The sequence below is a fragment of the Phaenicophaeus curvirostris genome, chromosome 5, assembly GCF_032191515.1.
Source record: "Phaenicophaeus curvirostris isolate KB17595 chromosome 5, BPBGC_Pcur_1.0, whole genome shotgun sequence".
Taxonomy (NCBI): domain Eukaryota; kingdom Metazoa; phylum Chordata; class Aves; order Cuculiformes; family Cuculidae; genus Phaenicophaeus; species Phaenicophaeus curvirostris.
This window is the reverse complement of record NC_091396.1, coordinates 14,003,276-14,021,593: the sequence shown is the minus strand read 5'-3', so window position 1 is coordinate 14,021,593 and position 18,318 is coordinate 14,003,276. Positions and strand designations below refer to the sequence as shown.

At 43.0% G+C, this 18,318-nt stretch overlaps 1 protein-coding gene and 1 long non-coding RNA gene across 2 annotated transcripts; one reads left to right on the top strand and one right to left on the bottom strand.

Annotated features, from left to right (window-relative positions):
* The first annotated feature begins 651 nt into the window (after positions 1-651).
* PSMA1 (proteasome 20S subunit alpha 1) lies at positions 652-9,782 on the top strand. Its single transcript, XM_069857655.1, has 10 exons — positions 652-784; positions 1,124-1,168; positions 3,367-3,468; positions 3,966-4,069; positions 4,901-4,989; positions 5,686-5,756; positions 6,703-6,832; positions 7,493-7,572; positions 8,416-8,520; positions 9,424-9,782. Exons 1-10 carry the CDS (start codon positions 782-784, stop codon positions 9,478-9,480), a joined length of 786 nt encoding a protein of 261 aa, XP_069713756.1. The 5' UTR covers positions 652-781; the 3' UTR covers positions 9,481-9,782.
* LOC138721047 (uncharacterized) lies at positions 4,219-10,003 on the bottom strand. Its single transcript, XR_011337502.1, has 3 exons — positions 9,895-10,003; positions 5,223-5,380; positions 4,219-4,790 (listed from the first exon to the last, which is right to left on the bottom strand). It is a non-coding gene; the product is annotated as an uncharacterized lncRNA (long non-coding RNA).
* Positions 10,004-18,318: the final 8,315 nt, after the last annotated feature.

Below are 18,318 nucleotides of genomic sequence, written 5' to 3'. Positions count from 1 at the left end.
TACCTGAAAGGGCTACAGGAAAGCTGGGGAGGGACTGTTCACAAAGGCTTGTAGTAATAGGACCGGGGCAATGGGTATAAACTGGAGAGGGGCAGATTTAGACTAGACATAAGGAAGAATTTCTTCACCATGAGGGCAGTGAGGCACTGGCCCACGTCGCCCAGGGAAGCTGTGGCTGCCCCATCCCTAGAGGTGTTCCCGGCCAGGCTGGATGGGGCGTCTTCTCGCGGCAGGGGGGCTGGAACTGGATATCGTTAAGGTCCCTCCCAACTCATTCCGTGACTTTACGATTAACCGCGGCTGCCGCGCTCGGTTTCTCATCCGGCTCTGCCGAAGCCGGAGACCCCGGGACGCGCAGGGAGGCTCCGCCGCCGCTCCGGGAGCAGCTCCGCTGCAGGCCGGGCAGGGCCGGGCGGGGCCGGGCCGCTCCCGGGGGATCCCGCGGGGTCAGCGGCCCCTCGGCAGCCGCGATCCCGTCCCTCGTGAGCGCGGAGCAAACGGGACCCGCCCGGCAGCTCCCGAGCGCCGACGCACGGTTCAGGCCGGGGCTTCACAACAGCGACCACGATTCGCGTTGACCCGGGCCCGCCCCGCCCGGGCCCACAGCCGATCGCCGCCCGCCCCGCCCCGCGCCCGCCCCGGGGCGGGTCCCGCGCCGCCGATCGGTGACTCGGGGTGCGGCTGCCGCTGCCTGCCCGCTGCCAGCCCGGAGCGATCGCTGCCCGAGCGGCCCCCCTCTCGCTGCCCCGGAGCCCGCGCCGCCGCCGCGAGGGGAAGGAGGATGGTGAGGGGCGGCCGGGCCGCCGCGGGGCAGGGCGGCCCAGGGCCCCCCGCCGGGCCGCGGGGCGAGCCGGGGGAGGGCGGGGAGGGCGAGAGCGGCGGAGCGAGGCCGTGAGTAAGCAGTTCCCGGGCCGCGCTGCAGGGCCCGGGGCGGCTCGGCCCCCAGCGCGCTCCGGGACCCGCGGCCCGAGCCCCCGGGGTGGCGGGAGGAGGGGGCTGAGCGCAGAACGGCCCCGTGGGCCTGGGAACGAACCCGGGGCGCGAAAGGAAAGGAAGAAAGCAAGCCTGCCTCTTCTTGCCTGCTTTCTCCTTGTGCTAATGGAGTGTGTTTTGTTCGTTCCAGTTTCGCAACCAGTATGACAACGATGTCACGGTTTGGAGTCCACAGGTAAAACCTCATTAAGATTATTAACAGGCTCCTCGCTCACTTTTCTGTTTTCCCTTAACTTCTGCAGCAGTGGTATCGCAACAGCTTAAATCGTGCTCAGATGCTTAAAGTTTCCCACACTCTGCTCCGTTCTATGGGTTTCTAGAAGGCTGTGACTTCAGTGGTGCTTAGGTGGGCCCTGTCACCTTACAGTCCTTCAGGCAGTTGTTTTCTGAATGTACCTGTGAGGTACAAAACAGATGCTAGTAATTCAGAGGGACCTGGGCAGGCTGGAGAAGTGGGCTTGTGAGAACCTCACGAGGTTCAACAAGGCCAAGTACAAGGACCTACACGTGGGTTGGGGCAATCCCCATTTTCAGTACACGATGGGCTATGATGTGATTGAGAGCAGCCCTGCAGAGAAGGACTTGCAGGTGCTGGTTGATGAGAAGCTTGACATGAGCCAGCAATGTGCGCTTGCAGCCCATAAGGCCAACCGTAGCCTGGGCCGCATCAAAAGAAGCGTGACCAGCAGGTCGAAGGAGGTGATTATATCTCTCTGTTCCTCTCTTGTGAGACTTCATCTGGAATACTGTATGCAGTTCTGGAATCCTCAGCGTAAGAAGGACGAGGGGCAATGGGTATAAACTGGAGAAGGGCAGATTCAGACTAGACATAAGGAGAAATTTCTTCATCTTGAGAGTGGTCAGGCCCTAGCACAGGTTGCCTGTGGAAGTTGTTGATGCCCCATCCCTGGAGGTGTTCAAGGCCAGGTTGGACAGGGCCTTGGGCAGCCTGATCTAGTGGGATGTGTCTCTGCCCATGGCAGGGAGGGGGTGGAATTAGATGATCTTTAAGATCCCTTCCAACCCAACCCATTCAATTATTCTATCATTCATTTACTGACCTATAATAAAAAGTTGAGTGAGGTATGAAAAGGCATGAAAATCTCCACAATGTTAAGCTACTGCAAGGTCATTTTCTATTTTATTCGCTAGCTAATGTTGGAAAGGATACTTTACGTTTGGAAAGATCTTTATTGTATTTTGAGTTTTTTAGAGCTTTACTGTATTAAAATTGTTCAGAACAAAATAAAATCATTTAAAGTTACTATTTGGTGCTTAAATGAGAATATGCTGACTTCTTCAAGCATAACAGCACCCATCTCTTCTTGTGCACACAGTTTTTGCTGCCTTTAGGCCCCTGTTTGAAGGACTGTACCCAGATGGTAATCCAAAGCATGGGATCTGAGATACTGATCTTTGTCGTGTAAATCCACAGATTTTCGTTTTCTAAATTAAAATAGTCACAAACATCCCTGTTGGATAAATTCCATGTATAGAGCTTATAACATTGATAGTGAGAATATGAAGTGGTTAAATACCTTATAATTTTGTGATGTGGTTTACATTGTGCTTCAGTTCTGAAGTGCTTGCAGCTGTGTCCCTAGTGTCCTGTGGTGTGGAACGTTAGGGAGGCTTCACACTATCTGTATTTAAACTTATATAGAGATTTGCACTTGAATTTTAAATTTTATTACGACTGCAGTTAGCAGTGGTAATGCAGAGTAGAAGTGGACATGTTGACTATTGGGACATAGGCTGGCCAGCTAGAGTGCAGAAAGTTGGCTACTTTACCCTCAGTGGTTGCATTAAAAGGATGTTGCCTTGTTTTCCAATAAAGCTCCTGACTGCCTTTGCAGAACTTGTGGGGACTTAAATGTCTTCGAGACCTCTACTCCTCTTTCAGACTTCACTGCAGTTGACTAACAATTTGTTCAGAAGTTACTAGGGAATGGATGGTGAGACACAACAATTGCATAACACTCATTTCTTCAGGAAACTCGATTAAAAGTGAAGTGTCTAACTTCAGCTGGAAGTTTTATCTTTGAATCACATTGGGTCAGATACTGATTCCACTGAAGACAATAACAAAAGTCTTGTAATTCTTATCAAGTCGGGATTATTCGCCTTTTCTTTTTGGTTTTCCTGTTTCTTTGTATGCAGTAGTGAGTGTCTCAGAGACAGAGATTTATGTGGGTTAATGGTGAGGTGATAGTGGAAGATTACTTAGGAGGTCTATTGCTTGCAGGTTTAAGCTGTGTTAACAGTGAATGTACTGGCTGGTGTGGAGGAATCAAAGGTCTGGAAATCAAATCCCATTGAAAATTGATACAGAGGATTAACTTTAAAGTGATTACCCTTTATTTTATTCTGTAGGGCCGAATTCATCAAATAGAATATGCCATGGAAGCCGTGAAACAAGGCTCAGCGACTGTGGGACTGAAGTCGAAAACGCATGCTGTTCTGGTTGCTCTAAAGGTAACTTCAAAGCTCTGTGCTTGGGACAATAATGTTAGTAGAAAAGTTTTGGTTTAATAAATTATTTTTGTGCAGTCTGAACTTTTACGTGTAATGTAAATGCAATCCAAGTTTCTCTTTGTTTCAGTACCAGTGTAGAACTGTAAACATTTTCAGTACCTAGGCAAAACAGATTTTCGCAAAATGGGGAAGGAGATGAGTGAAAGATTGTTTTTAAAAGATTTGTTCCTCCTTTTTTTTTTCCTTAATTAGTTATTAATTACTAAAGGTATTTATTTATTTTCCCAAAGCTTGAGTGCCTCTCCTTTCGTTCTGACAGTCTTCTCATGAAGTGGAATTATTTTTTTCTCATCTTCTATTGCAAATTTTTATGGGTTTTTTTTTATTATTATTGTTTCATGATCATATTCAGTTCTTGCTGTAAACGTTAGCAGACTTCTCCATGGTGCTTGGCAAACTGTTCGGTCTGCTACATAGCTTTCTCTTTTTATGCACAGAGAGCACAGTCTGAGCTGGCGGCTCATCAGAAAAAAATCTTGTACGTTGACAACCATATTGGTATTTCAATTGCTGGACTTACTGCTGATGCAAGACTCTTGTGGTGAGTGTATTAGTTGTTGACACACAGTTCTGCAACAATGAGTGAAAAGTTCATTTGTAGACTATTGGGAATGAAATTTTATGGTCGGCTAAGGATTAGTCTTGAGTTACTGCTCTGTTGTACTATGCCAAAGACCTCAGCACGAAATTCTGGCGGATTTTTAACTAGTTGGCAGAAATACCATTTGTTTGGCCCAAAATTTTGCTCTTTGGTTTTGTTACTAGTAAGACAGTCCTGTCTGATTTCCTCAGCCCGATGAGGTTTCCAAGAAGTCTGAGAAAGTGCTTCACTTATTTCCCTCTAGCAGCTTCTTCTGTGTACCCACATTTAAGAAAGCTATTAAAAACATATACTGCTGTATGTGTCGGCTTCAGAGTGGCTTGCGTTTTGCCTGCTGGCCACAGTTTTAATCAGATGAATGTACATGGAATGAGCAGCATTCATCAGTTTGATAGGAAAGGACCAAAAAGGGGCATAGGAAGAATTTTTAAAATAAATTTTAATTTATGTAATGTTACAAAGAAGTGTTACCATGTAACTGTGGGTTTTTTTCCAGATGATTTGTCTGTTGCCTGTGTGAACTTTTACCTTCTTTGCATTTGTATGGCTGAAACGCCATAATACTTTTTCAAACCTGTGGTCAGCTTTCTAAATAACAGTTATAGGTCATGATGAAATTAAATCAGGTAATGCCTTTGACTGTTTTCCTCAAAAAGCAGAGCTGAAAAAAAAAATGTTACTTTAACAGTGACAAACATTGAGACATAAATTTGTTGTGACATTCATCTATGCATTTGTTTGACTTTTTTTTTTGGTCTCTTTTCCTTCTAGCAATTTCATGCGTCAGGAGTGTCTGGATTCTAGATTTGTGTTTGACAGACCTCTTCCAGTTTCTCGCCTAGTGTCACTAATTGGAAGCAGTATCCTTTTTTTTCTTTATACTTGTAACGTTTCTATAGCTTTTCACTGGTTCATATAGTTATATTCATGTATCACAGCTTAAAAGTCACGATACATTGAAAAGGTTAATACGAAGTTAATTTTTTTTTTATTCACACTGCTTGTGTATTCTTTCAGAGAATATCTCATAATATGCATTGAGCTAGTAAAGAAGCAATGAAGTGCTATAGAGTGTTTAATGTAGCGTTCTTACTGTTGTACAGCCCCATGGCTTTGGAGGTGGGTGAGGAAAGATGGTTGGGCTGGTCAAACTGTGAGTGGTAACTGGATTGCAGCTGCTTGCTCAGATGCTTTTTCTGTGGCAACTTCTGTCTGTGTGGAACACAGGCCTTGTGTTCTGTTATCAGGTACCTAGAAAAAGTGCAAAGTGATAAGAAATTAAATGAGACTGTGCAGCATTAGGTGAACTATTTGTATGACTTGCTTGAATGCACCACTCTGTTATTTCAGAAAAGCTAATTGCTAAATTTTTTTCTGGAGAAAAGGGAGTTGCCATTCCAAGTCAGTCACGAGATCTATTTTTTGTGAACCTAGCCATTGGTGCAAAATAGTTTGCAAAGAATGTATGATGATATTGGTGTGTCTCTGCTTGGCTTAGGAAAACTTTTTGGGTAATTAATGTGTTGTTTTGAGATTGTTTCCTTAGCTTGCTTAAGAAACCCAGATACCAACGCAGCGTTATGGGAGAAGACCATATGGTGTAGGACTGCTCATTGCCGGTTATGATGTAAGTAAGCTGTGCTGGTTACTGCTGATCTAAAAGAAAATGTGCTTAATGCAGTTCTATACAGCAAACAGATGTTAGGAGGGGAAGATAGAAGGGAGAGGTGGACTCATCAAAATGAGCTGAATAAAGAAATAGTTTTCTGTATGTTAGCCTAAAACGTAATTTGAAAAACTGTTAATTAATAGCTAATCCTGCCTGTGCTTAGAATGTGTATATTTTCAGAACTGTAAACCTAATTATTTGAAGGTTAAAATGACGTACTGAAAAATTAGAATTGTTTGTGTTTTAAGGGATGAAGAAGTTGATTACACGGTGTCAGTGATTCTTTTATTATTGATAATAGAGCATTACAAACAATTATTTTAAATACCTTTTATAAAAAACAGGTGTAGAAATAACCCTTGGTGCCTCTCTTACTTGTTTAAGAACGGTTTGCCTAATACAGCACATGCAAAATCTCTGCCCTGAAGATTTTTGACATGAGGAATGTTGAAGGATATTGTCTTCTTGCCTGAAGTCTTGCAAGGCACAGTTAAGCCCACAGCAGGTTTTTACTTTTATGCAGATAAGATGGGATGGGCGTAAAATACTTACTGCAAGCCATGAAGCAGGAAGCACAGTACAGTTTACAGAACAGAAAGGAAAACATTTTTGGTGCTACTTATCCTGCCTATGTAAAACCTGTGTTTTAATGAACTAAGTGTAAAGAAAGTTTTGGATTTTTTTTTTTTTAGGTAGATTATTGCACTTTTTTTTTATATACAGCTTTTAAAGAATTGTATGAGAACAGTGATACAATAAGCAATATGAAATATATTTATGTGCATACATGTAACGTATTATGAAGCAGAAGTATTTTAGAAAATACCATGTGTTTCAGCAGCAGACTTGGTGTGAATTTGTACATTTGTTTTATGTTCTGTGGGGATTTTACCCATTTTTGTAGGATATGGGTCCTCACATCTTCCAGACTTGCCCCTCTGCAAACTATTTTGACTGCAAAGCAATGTCCATTGGTGCTCGTTCACAGTCAGCGCGAACTTATTTGGAGAGGCACATGACTGAATTTACTGACTGTAAGTAATGAAACCTTGTATATCTAATAGTATCCATCAACTGTGCAGTTTTATTTGTTGCTGCTGCTACATTATTTTTGCATTCAGTAAGATAGGAAGATGAATTTTTGGGGCCAAGTTTGACAGAAGTGTAAATCTGCATGTGATAAATTTGTAGATAAATGTTACAAATCTTCACGTCTAACACGTGGATGCTTATTTCATCTAATGAAAAAAAAGTTGTGCTCAGAGAAGCAGAGAAATTAAAAGCCCTCTTCCCTGTTTAACCTAAGGAAAGCACAATTATTTCCGTATCGGGGCAGGGATAGTATGTCAGGGGAAATATTTTGGTGGTGCATTTAAAATAGTGAATTTATTTTTAAATGAAATGATGAGGCTACTGAATAGCTGCTTGTGGAAAAGAACACTTGATTATCACTGCACCGGAGGCAAGGCAGGTGTCCCAACTAGATGCATTCAACTTCAAACATAGGGAAAAGCTGGTTTCTTTAGGTGTACTTCTATAACGGAATCTGTCCTGTACTAGAAAGGATAAGAGCTCTGAAAGTCAATAGCTTTGCTGGGTTCTCTAGTTGCCAACTAGGAATGCAAAGAAGGGGAAATTAGTGTCTAGAGATAATACCACATAATTTGTAAATGTTTTTCTGATATAATTTTAAGGTAATCTAAATGAGTTAGTTAAACATGGACTGCGTGCCCTGAGAGAGACTCTTCCTGCTGAACAGGATCTGACCACCAAGGTAAATACTAGGTTTTCTCAAGAAGAAATTTCACTGCAGCAGTTACTAGAAATTACTGTGACAAAATTCATGTAAAATATGGCTGTCACTGAAATTTAGAAGCTGAGCAGTGGTAGATAATATCATCTTCATTTCATGTCACCAGTTTATCTACAGTGTCGTTAATGATATCAGATTTAATTTTCTTAACAGAAATGATACTTTAAATAAGACATTGTTTTCCTGATGGGTTTATTCTATTTTAAACTTTTATCAGTGTTGAAGAGGCATTACGTGCAACTAGAATCACAGCTTTGCATTCTAAGACCAGTCAGTAATTCACCTGGGAGGTGAGAGAAAGTAATGCACAATTGATTGAGTATCCAGCATCAAAAATTGCAGAAGTTTCTGACAATGAATCGAGGAACTGTTGAATAAGAAATTAGTAAGCAGACACATTAGTTTGCGTTCTGCTTGTGGCTGATCTGTGTACTTTCATGCTTAAATTTCTTAGCCATTTTCATTTTTTATAACTCTTATAATATTGAAAATGCAAAATAAGATTAAAATAAGTAGGTTTTGGAAATTTGTGTGTTATTAAAAAGAAAATAAAAACTGGAAGAAATTGAAACCCTTAACATGGTTTTACTGCCAAGATTTTGAAACATGATAGCTTTTGTAGAGTATAAATCTTTCTTGTTTTCCTTTTCTGGTACCATCTGCCAAAGAGGGTGTCTCAAAATTTCCTTACAACGAGACTCTGTCGCAGGAGGGAACTGTCATGTTTCACAAGCAGGAGCTGTGAAGCCACAGCGTTAAATGCAGAAAACTGATTCTTACTTCTCTCAAAACTTTGCTTGACAGAATGTTTCCATCGGAATTGTTGGCAAAGACATGGAGTTCACCATCTATGATGATGATGATGTAGCACCATTCCTAGAAGGTCTTGAGGAAAGGCCACAGAGAAAGGTCTGTGGTTTAGATACAAATCAATAGGCTTTGTTGAAAAAGTGTGTTTTGTGATATATGACCCATCGCATTTATGTTCGCAATGTTTAGATCCAGTATGATTAGAGGGCTGGAGCAACTCCCTCATGAGGACAGGCTGAGAGAGTTGGGCTTGGTAAGCCTAGAGAAGAGAAGGCTCTGGGGAGACCTTATAGCAGCCTTCTAGTACTTAAAAGTACACAGAAAAGAAGGGGAGGGGCTCTTTATCAGGGAGTGCAGTGATAAGACGAGAGGTAATGGTTTTAACCTGAAGAGGGGAGATTTAGATTAAATATTTGGAAAAAATTTTTTCTGGTGAGGGTGCTGAGGCACTGGACCAGGTTGCCCAGAGATGATGTGGATGCCCCATCCCTGAAGGTGTTCAAGGCCAGGCTGGATGAAGCTTTAAGCAACCTGATCTAGTGGAAGGTGTTCCTGCCGATGCCAGTGGCGTGGAACTGCATGATCTTAAAGATCCCTTCCAATCCAAACCATTCTATGATTCTACTGTTCTAATAGAGTTTTAGGTATGTTACTTTTAAATTTAAAGTTATTCTATGAAACCAATGCACTTTTAGCTGGAGACTAAGATGCTTAATAGATTGATTTATACTGAACTGGTGACAGGCATTTCCAATGTTTTCATCTTTCATCTGTGATCAAGTACTGGTTTTCATCTTTTTGTGACAGTAGAGGCTACATGTATTTCTCTCTCCTTAGTCTCCTGTTTACCAGTTCTCTCCTGCTTCATGCTTAATTTGGGTAACACTGCTTTGGAAGCTGTGTTAGCTGTATTTACCACTTGTGATGCTCAATCTAGGATAAAGCTGATTTTTAAGTGATATTTTCTGTCCTGCTATAATACATATTTTTCTTCTCTTTAAGCCTGCTCCACCTGCTGATGAACCTGCAGAAAAGGCAGAGGAGCCGATGGAGCACTAGTTGGTGGATGAGTTCATCAATGTTAACATATGTCTAATTATCCAGGAACATTTATCTGTTTGCCGGTAACTTTATCCTCATCTATATGCGTGTTCTGCCAATACATTCTGAGGATTATTCCTAAGAAAGAAAGAAACCAACCCACCTCTCCTTAAAAGGTAGACAGAAGGTCATGATTGGGTGTTTCCTTTGACAAGAAAAGTGTAATCATTTTCTAAATAGTACATGATACTGTTTTTTTAATGAAAAGCATACTGTCTTTAACTTGTAAGGACAAGTGGAAATAAATTGCTTTCTTGGAATCTGCTGTGGGTTTGGGTTTTTTAATCTGAACAAACAACTGTTCAAACACTTCTGTCACACCAAGGTGCCCTTGTGTATTTGACCATTTATCAGAGCGAGCGTTTTACTTACTGTTTGTGAGTGTGGTGCTCTTGGAAACTGTCGAACTGAGGGGACTTCACCATACTTACTAAACTACAAATGAGTTGTGGAACAAACAGGATGCAACGTGTTCTCCCGTGTTGTCAACCTGAAAAAACATTTCTGGTTATGAATGTTTACCAGAAATATTGCTGGCTGAGTAGGCGTGAAGCTGCCATCCAGCTTGTCCTTTGGCACTGTGAGTGCTCTGCTTTAGAAAAGCCCACCTCATCTGAGACTGAAGAGCTTTTAGCTCACTAATGGCCTAAATTTAAGTAATGAGAGAAGAAGGCAAAATTCCCATTACAGGTCACCTGTGTGAGTCTGTGTTGCTGTTGAACAAGCAGGCTATCCGGGGTTTTGTCCCATCAGCTTCCTAGGTGGAGCCTGGCTGGGAGGTAGCGAAGTGCTCTTTGGGGTTCAAGCTGAATGTCACAAGATTCAGGACTGACAGTGACTTTGTTTAGGTTCTGGGCCCCTCACTACAAGAAGGATGTTGAGGCTCTGGAATGAGTCCAGAGAAGAGCAACAAAGCTGGTGAAGGGGCTGGAGAACAGGCCTTATGAGGAGCGGCTGAGAGAGCTGGGGTTGTTTAGCCTGGAGAAGAGGAGGCTGAGGGGAGACCCCGTTGCTCTCTACAACTTCTGAAAGGAGGTTGTAGAGAGGAGGGTGATGGCCTCTTCTCCTGTGGGAACATTTTACAGAGAACAAAGCCTGGATGCTGTGATACTGAACAGCTCTAACAAGGCCTTGAAACAGAGAGCCAAAAGATAAACAAATGCCAGCTGAAAGGAATGCAACAGCTAGTTCAGTGGGAACAAGTACCAGTTGAAAAAAAAAAACAATTAAAGAGAACTATCAACATAGTTAATTTTAGTGTAACTTGGTTTCTTAGCATGTGCAGTACTTTAGCCAATAATATGTTAGTAATAGCCTTATGGACAGCTACCCTTAACCAATAATACACTGTAGATACCCTCGTGGGCACCCAGTTATGTAACTGAGAAGGGTTTATAAAGAAACAGCGAAGCTCAATAAATTGAACACTTGCTGATCATATTGATCTCTGCGTTTGATTCTGTGATTCTCCCATCAACAAGTGGCGCCTGAACAGGGACCCTCGGATCACCTGCCGAAGTTGCTCAGAATGACTGAAGACGGGGTAGAGGGTGGAAGGACCGGCCGAAAACTTTGCGGCACTGACCCGGTGCTGAAGATTGAAACTTTCCAGCACTGCTGAAGATTTTCTGGCATTGCTGAAGATTGGAGTAAGATGCACATCCAAGTAAAGAAGACTCTGGAGTCAAAGATCCGCTACAGGCAAGTACGCGGCAGTCGGGTGAGGGGATGGGTTCCACGCTTTCGAAAGACGAACAAGCAGTGGTGAAACTCTTCCAACATACCCTCTCCAAGAGAGGGATTAAATATGACAAGAATTGTCTAACTGAACTATTGAAATGGAGCAGAGATAGGGGACTTATTCCTGATGTCGGTTTAGCGTTTCATCAAACTACCTGGAAAGACATAGGGATTCAGCTGTGGGATACTATCAGTGATGGGGGAGCTGAGGGAAAGGAAGCCACTCAATTTGCTACTTTATGGAAATTGATATCTGAAACCTTGGAAAGTTTAAAAAGTGAGCGAGCCGCTGCTGCCTCTCTGCATTCGCAGCATTGGACTTGGGTCCAGAACCAAATGAGGAAAATAAGCCGCTCAAAACCGAATATAATGTTGAAAGGGCAGAAGCTCCTAAAAGGCAGCAGAGGATGAAATGGCTACACCAAGACAGCAAAATGATCTACTTTATGGTGTTCAATCACAGATGTTAATTGGATCAGGTCCTTTTGCCTCTGCGGACGTGCAAATGCATTTCTCTAATGAAGTATTATGGTTATCGCAAACACTGGCATTACATGCACTTGCTAGCATTCCTGATTCAGACTCCAAAAGAACCGATAAACTTATGTCCATAAAGCAAGGCCAAACGGAATCTTTTTCACAATTTGTTGATAGATTATATTCGGCTTTAGAACAACAACATGATTTATCCCCTGAAATGAAACAAAACATGTTGAAATTATTGGCCTTTGAAAACTGTAACTCATCAACCAGACGACTCCTGATTACCTTACCTCAAGGATCATCAATAGCTGACATGCTCGAATTAATGAACAGGAATGCTCAGGAAGCTCGTGCTGCTGTGTTTGCTGCTGCCATTCGCGACGCACTCGGACCTGCTGTTCGCGAGGCAGTACGACTGTTAGCTGCAGCAAAAGGTAGTCAGATAAAGAAATGCAGCAATTGCAGGAAATTAGGTCATTTTAAAGCACAGTGTAGAGTTCCAAGACAAGGGAAGTGGTGTGATAATTGTAAGAGAGATAATCACAATACTAATGGGTGTAGGAGATCAAACCAGGGAAACTCCAGACCGAGCGCAATGGTCCCTCGTACTGGGACAAAAATAGAGAGGGCCTGGCCTGCGCAGATGCAAGCAGGATCAGAACAAGTGACAACCCCAACGCCAGCCCTGAACCCACGACCCAATCAAGTGGTATCACCTGCATTCCCTCCACCACTGGGAGGGAGTGCTGGAGTGGATGTGGAAACTGCAGTAGATGTCACCCTACAAGAGGTTAAAGTATACCGAATTGATTCTAACATAAAGGGTCCTTTGGGACAAGGACTTAGTGCTCTTTTAGTAGGGAGATCATCTACTACTTGTAAAGGCATATTTGTTCAACCTGGACTAATTACTGCAGACTTTACTGGAACCGTCCAAATTATGGTACTAACATTAACACCTCCTGTGTTCATACCTGCAGGAAGTTGCATTGCTCAATTAATACCTTTTAGATCTTGTGTACCAATGACAGGAGCTGACTCTTGCCGAGATGAAGGTTTTGGTTCCACTGGACAACCGCAAGTACATCTTACTTTAGACATACACAAAGCAAAACCAGAATGTCACATCGACATGATAGCAAAGACTGGTGAAATCAAGAGGGCCAAAGTGCTTATTGACACTGATGCTGATGTGACCATTATGTCGCATCAACAATGGCCTCCTCACTGGCCTACGGTGTCGACTGCTACTGGGGTTTTCGGAATAGGTGGTGCTCAAGCCACACGAGTCAGTTCAGATCCCATATGCTTCCAATTTCCTGATGGTGCTCAGATTAGTACTAGACCTTATGTTATGGAAGTCCCCATTACCCTAACTGGGCGTGATATTCTTGGTCAGTTGCATGCTGTATTGATTACTCGTCCTTTTTAGGAATGGTCATTGATGAGCAGCCAGTTTTAAAAATCACCTGGAAATCCCAAACACCCGTCTGGGCGGATCAATGGCCATTAAGACAAGAATGGCTGCAAATTATTCAGGATCTAGTACAAGAACAACTGAAGGCTGGACATATTGTTCCATCTACCAACCCTTGGAATACTCCAATCTTTACTATTCCAAAGAAAAATGGAAAATGGAGATTGTTGCATGATTTGAGAGCCATTAATCAGGTTATGGAAACAATGGGTGCACTTCAACCTGGTTTACCTTCTCCAGTAATGATTCCAGATCAATGGGAGATATTAATAATTGATTTAAAGGATTATTTTTTCACTATTCCGCTTCATCCAGATGATGCTGAAAAATTTGCTTTCTCTGTACCCTCAATTAATAAGGCACAGCTAGCTAACAGGTATCAGTGGGTGGTTTTACTTCAAGGCATGAAAAACTCTCCTAAACTGTGCCAAATGTTTGTGGCATGGGCACTAAAACCTTTTTGACAGCAATATCCCTTTTTAATTGTATATCATTACATGGATGATATACTCATTGCAGGACAAAACCTGTCAAAACCAAATACTTTACCAGTCGTCACAAGACTTTTAGAAGAACGGGGATTAAAAATTGCTGCAGAGAAAGTCCAATCAGGACCCCCAGTATCTGGGATGGTGTATTACAAATAGTACCATAAAGCCACAAAAAATTCAAATTACTACAGAAATTAGGACATTAAATGATGCACAAAAATTGATGGGAGACGTTCAGTGGGTTAGACAAATTTGTGGGATTACAAATGATGATGTATTGCCACTGGTTCCCTTGCTGGCTACATTGACAAATGCCCAAGATGAACGTATCTTATCACAAAAGCAGAAAATTGCCTTAAATACTATAACTCAGAAAATTGCTCAGTCATGCACAACGAATCTGTCTTGAGTTACCTGTTATGCTTATTGTGATCAATAGCAGAGGTTCGCAATTGTATCCTTTAGCAATTCTTTGTCAATGGGACATTACTAAGCAGAATCCTTTGAGAATTCTGGAATGGATTTTCCTACCGATTACACCACGAAAGACTGTAACTACTCGAGCTGAACTATTGGCACAATTAATCATGGAACGAAGGTCCCGGCTACAAGAAATTATGGGTCGTGATCCACATACTATTGTTTTACCTTTGACTCAGGATTATATGGATTGGTTATTAAGACATTCAGAGGCACTTCAAACTGCTTTAGAAGATTTTACAAGACTTCTCAATAATACATACCCAGCACATAAGTTACTTGCTCTTATCCAAAATCAAAACATAGAACAATTCCCACAATTTTCAGAGGTTCCTGTCCAAGGACTTACGGTATTTACTGATGCTGGGAAGAAATCGAAAGGTGCCGTGTGTACCTGGAGACATGATCAATTTTGGGTACATCACTATATAATGGGGGACAGTGCTGATACACTGAAAACACTGGAATTATCTGCGGTAGTCTGGGCTTGTAATAACTGGTCTCATGAACCTTTAAATATCGTATCAGACTCATTATATGTAGTGGGAATTGTTAGATGTATAGAGAGAGCAATGATCAAGGAAGTGAAAAACAAGCGTTTATATAAGCTTCTTTTACAGCTAATGCAAACTTTGGAAATGTGACAACATCCTTATTTCATCACTCATATTTGTAGCCATCAGTGTGATAATGGACTAGCGATCAGAAACAATCATGCCGATCACCTAGTCACCCCAGCTTGGGCAGGTCCACCTCCTAACATCTGCCTCCTAACGTCCGCCTCGAGCTAGAGCTCGAGATTCACATGCCCTTTTGCATCAATTTGCAAAAATGTTGACTCGCCAATTTGCAATTCCGTTTAGTGATGCACAAGGTATAGTAAAATCTTGTCCTAATTGTCAAAAGGTAGGATTTGGAATAGGTATTGGTGTTAATCCTAAAGGGTTAGAACCCTTACAGATCTGGCAGATGGATATCACCCATGTTCCAGAGTTTGGAAGACAAAAATTTGTCCACGTGACCACTGATACTTTTTCCATGGTTATCTGGGCAACAGCTCAAACTGGAGAAACTGCCAAACATGTACAAAAACATTCATTTGCTTGCTTTGTGGTAATGGGTGTTCCCCAGTCAATCAAAACATATAACAGTCCCGCTTATATATCACATCATTTTCAACAATTATGCAATACGTGGGGCATTAAACGTGTTACTGGCATCCCATATTCACCCACAGGGCAGGCAATGGTTGAACGTGCTGATCAAACACTGAAGCATCAGCTTCAAAAACAAAAAGAGGGAGAATCTCTGGGTCCTACAGAAAGATTACATAAAGCATTGTATGTTTTGAATTTTTTGCATCTGACAGGCTCCAGGGAGGACCCCCCAGTGATTATACATAGTAGTGCTTTGAAGTCTGAGTATCCGAAGGAAAAACACAAAATATTGGTAGAGTATAAAAATGTCAGAACAGGTATATAGAAAGGACCGTCAGAGGTGCGACTAACAGGCAGAGGATATATGTGTTTACTTACAGGGGGAGGTGTTCGTTGGATTCCTGCAAAATGGGTTCGACCTTGGAAAAAGGAAGACCATTTGTAGTTTAAATATCCATAGCATGGAAAAATTGTGGATCCAATAGTGATAGCCAACATTGTAAGAATGTATTCAGCTAGCTTTGAAACGAGTGGTCGTGTGTGTGTGTTTGAAGCGCTTCAAACGTTTGTAAGACTTACAAATTGGTTTTGATTGATCTTGAAAATATATCTCTGGGACCTTTAAATCTCAAACGTCCACTAAGCCGGCAAACAGGTAGATTTACCTGGGGATCTTTGGACTGAAAGGCTTCAGAAGGAAAAATTTTAAAATACCTAGCAAAACATGCATCTGTATGTGTGTGAGTGTCCCCCCCACCCCCCGCCCTCCCACCCTTCTCCTTCCTTTCTAAGTTTTTTTTTCTTTCAGCTTTGAAGAAGTCCAGAGGAGTTAACGGTGTTATCTCTCTAGGGGAATGCCAATTTGTGAGAACACGGTGCATTCCAGTGTCACTTGTCAGCAACTGCTGGGTCCTAGTGCAGACAACCTTTAGGGATAATTGAGACAATGATAGAGGAAAATTCAAATGATTCATTACAAATAATTGAGTGGATATTTTACCACATAAACCTCAAAAAAAAAAAAAAGTATTGATATCCATTTACCAAGTCATGTCATTATTGAACATACCCATCAAGTAGTAAAAACATTCTTAGCAAAACAAAAAAGGGGGGAATCAGGAGAGACACCAACAGATTGATGAAGGTGCAATATGTAATGAATTTTTTGCGATTAGCAGGAGATGATCAAATTGTGCCGAAGTTGAAGCATATACAAACCATGTTGTCAAAATTATAGCAAGTACAAGACAATGTGAAAGTGCTATTGAAAACCAGTTACTATGGGCAATGGACAGGTCAGTATAAGCTACTAACATGGGGACGAGGTTATGCTTGTGTTTTAACAGATACAGGACCAGTTTGGGCACCTGCGAGGTGGATCAAGCCCACGTTGCTGTGTGACAACTGTTAAGCCCCAACCACGAAAGCAGTCGACAAGAATGAGGAGGAATGTTGTTTCTAACGGTGTTAATTGCTTTGACAATTATCCTGTGTGTTACAGTGTATAAACGTCAAGTCAATCCTATGTTTCAACTGAACGCCTTAGTCATCGAAAAACAAAAAGGGGGAATTGTGGGAACATTTTAGAGAGAACAAAGCCTGGGTGTTGTGATACTGAACAACTCTAACAAGGCCTTGAAACAGAGAGCCAAAAGATAAACAAATGCCAGCTGAAAGGAATACAACAGCTAGTTCAGTGGGAACAAGTACCAGCTGAAAGAAAAACAATTAAAGAGAACTATCAACGTAGTTAACTTTAATGTAACTTGGTTTCTTAGCATATTCAGTAGTTTAGCCAATAATATGTTAGTAATAGCTTTATGGACAGCTACCTTTAACCAATAAAACGCTGTAGATACCCTCGTGGGCACCCAGTTATGTAACTGAGAAGGGTTTATAAAGAAACAGCGAAGCTCAATAAATTGAACACTTGGTGATCATGTTGATCTCTGCGTTTGATTCCGTGATGCTCCCGTCAACATTCTCCCAAGTGACAGGACAAGGGGCAACAGCCTCAAGCTGCACCAGGGGAGGTTCAGACTGGATATCAGGAAAAAAAATTTCACAGGAAGGGACATTGGGCATTGGCAGAGGCTGCCCGGTGAGGTGGTGAGACGGGGAGACGAGGTGCTCAGGGACATGGTTTAGTGGCAGATGGGAATGGTTGGCCTCGATCCAAGAGGTCTTTTTCAACCTGGTGATTCTGTAATTATTTATTTCTTCATATTATTTTTTCCCTCCTTCTCCCCCCCTTTTTTTGTCCCTCTCCTCTTTTTATGTTTCCTCCCATTTTATTTCCCTCCTTCTCTCCCCGTTCCCCGTTCCCCTCACACCGCCCCAAGCTCTAACCCCGCCCCCTTCTCGGCTCAGGCCGTGGCGCTGACGTCACTTCTCTCGGGCCCGTGACGTTTTCCCGCCCTCGTGGCGCTCCGCGCGCGCCCTTTCCCGCCAGTCCGCGCGGCCGCGAGGCGTGTCCCGCTCGGGCCACCGTACGATCGATGTGGCCCGGGGAGGGCGCGGCTCCACGTCAGCCATCGCCGCGGGCAGCGCTCGGCGCCGGGGCCCGACTCGCTCGCTCCGGGCTGTAGCGGCGGCGGGTGCGGAGCCTCGCGCCTTCGGGCCTCGGCGGGGGTGGGGTGGGGGGGCGCGCAGGGCAGCGCGGGACGTGGCGGTGCCGCCGCTCCGGTGGCGCCCGAGGCCTCAGGGCCCCCAGCGAGCCCAGCGCGGCCGAGGGGGCCGGGGCTTGGGAATCACCGGGAGAATGAAGAGGGAAATCTCCTTGAAGCGGCTATGAATTTACTCGGGTTTCTTTAATAAGCGTTTTTACGTTCTCCGTTGCGCCTCCATAAAATGGTGTTTTCTTCGGATTTTGGTTCATAAGGTTTCCCGGGGTGTTGCTGGAGAGCAGACAAGGCTTTTTTGTCTTCCTGGCTTGTACCAGCTCCCTAACTTATGTTCCCTTACGCAG